The sequence below is a fragment of the Octopus bimaculoides genome, chromosome 25, assembly GCF_001194135.2.
Source record: "Octopus bimaculoides isolate UCB-OBI-ISO-001 chromosome 25, ASM119413v2, whole genome shotgun sequence".
NCBI lineage: Eukaryota > Metazoa > Mollusca > Cephalopoda > Octopoda > Octopodidae > Octopus > Octopus bimaculoides.
Window position 1 is genome coordinate 30872725 of NC_069005.1, and position 1204 is coordinate 30873928.

At 35.4% G+C, this 1204-nt stretch overlaps 1 protein-coding gene across 1 annotated transcript in view; it reads left to right on the forward strand.

The window, feature by feature from the left end:
- LOC106880252 (cytoplasmic dynein 2 light intermediate chain 1) overlaps window positions 1-1204 on the forward strand; it is a 35307-nt gene that overhangs the window by 7737 nt on the left and 26366 nt on the right. Inside the window, exon 7 of the mRNA XM_052976656.1 lies at window positions 859-868. Within this exon, the coding sequence (XP_052832616.1) occupies window positions 859-868 (10 nt within the window). The remainder of the gene's footprint in view (window positions 1-858; window positions 869-1204) is intronic.

Sequence of the window (1204 nt, forward strand, 5' to 3'; positions counted from 1 at the left end):
TATTTCAATTGTTTTTTGGGTTTTTTTCTAAAGCATCTTGCTTTCCAACCACAGGGTTCTGGGTTCAGTCCCACTGCATGACACTTTGGGCAAGTGTCTTCCACTATAGCCTCCGACTGACCAAAGCTTTGTGAGTGGATTTGGTAGGTGGAAACTGAAAGAAGCCCATTATATGTGTGTGTACATGTATATATATATATATATATATATATATATAAACTGTAATTTTTTGTATAATTATATATTGTTAATATAACAATACATAAAAACGGGCTAGAATTGAAGTGCTCAGCATGAGCTAGAATTCAAATTATGGTAAGAATGGATACATAAGGGTGGTTGCCGATGATGAGTGGCGGCCTGAAAGTTTTTAGAGATAAAATTCTTGAAGGTCGTGTGTTAATTGAAGCAGCTGGAGATACAATAGTTTGACCATGTCTGGCCATGGGGAAACATTCCCTTGCTTGGAAGCATGTGAGGGTTGGCAACAAAAGGAGCATCTGTCTTTAGAAAACTTGCCTCAGTAAGCTCCTTCTGACTCATGCAAGCATTGGAAAGTGGATGTTAAAAAGATGAGGATTATGTAATGCTCTGAGAGCTAATAACCAGTAACAGGGAGTTTATTCCATGCTATGAAAACTGCAGACCTGAAAACAATGTTAAGCTTAACACTTTAGCATTTAAACTGGCCAAATCTGACTCAAATATTCTACGTTTTACCTCCATATTGACCATATCTAACCTCTCACACCTAACCTACACTAACATCCTAAAAATAAGTAATCACATCAACAAAATCTCAAAGTTATAAGATAATGTGTGATTAATTCAAAATAGTTTTGAATAAAAAAGTTTTAGATTGGACAGTGTAATCTCAGTGCAGCCTTTAAACCAACCGTATCCAACCCAAAATATTCTACATGTTTTACATTCAAAGTGGCCATATCAAGCCTCTCACACCTGTCCTGCACTGACATTCTAAACATAAGTAATCACATCATCGAAACCTCAAAGCTACAAGATAATCCATGATTAATTCAAAACAATTTGAATAAACAAGCATTACATTTGACAAAATAATCTGAAACTGGCCATATCGAGCCTCTCACACCTACCAGGCACTGACATTCTAAAAATAAAAAATCACATTGTCAAAATCTCAAATCGACAAGATAATCCATGATTAATTCAAAACAATTTGAAG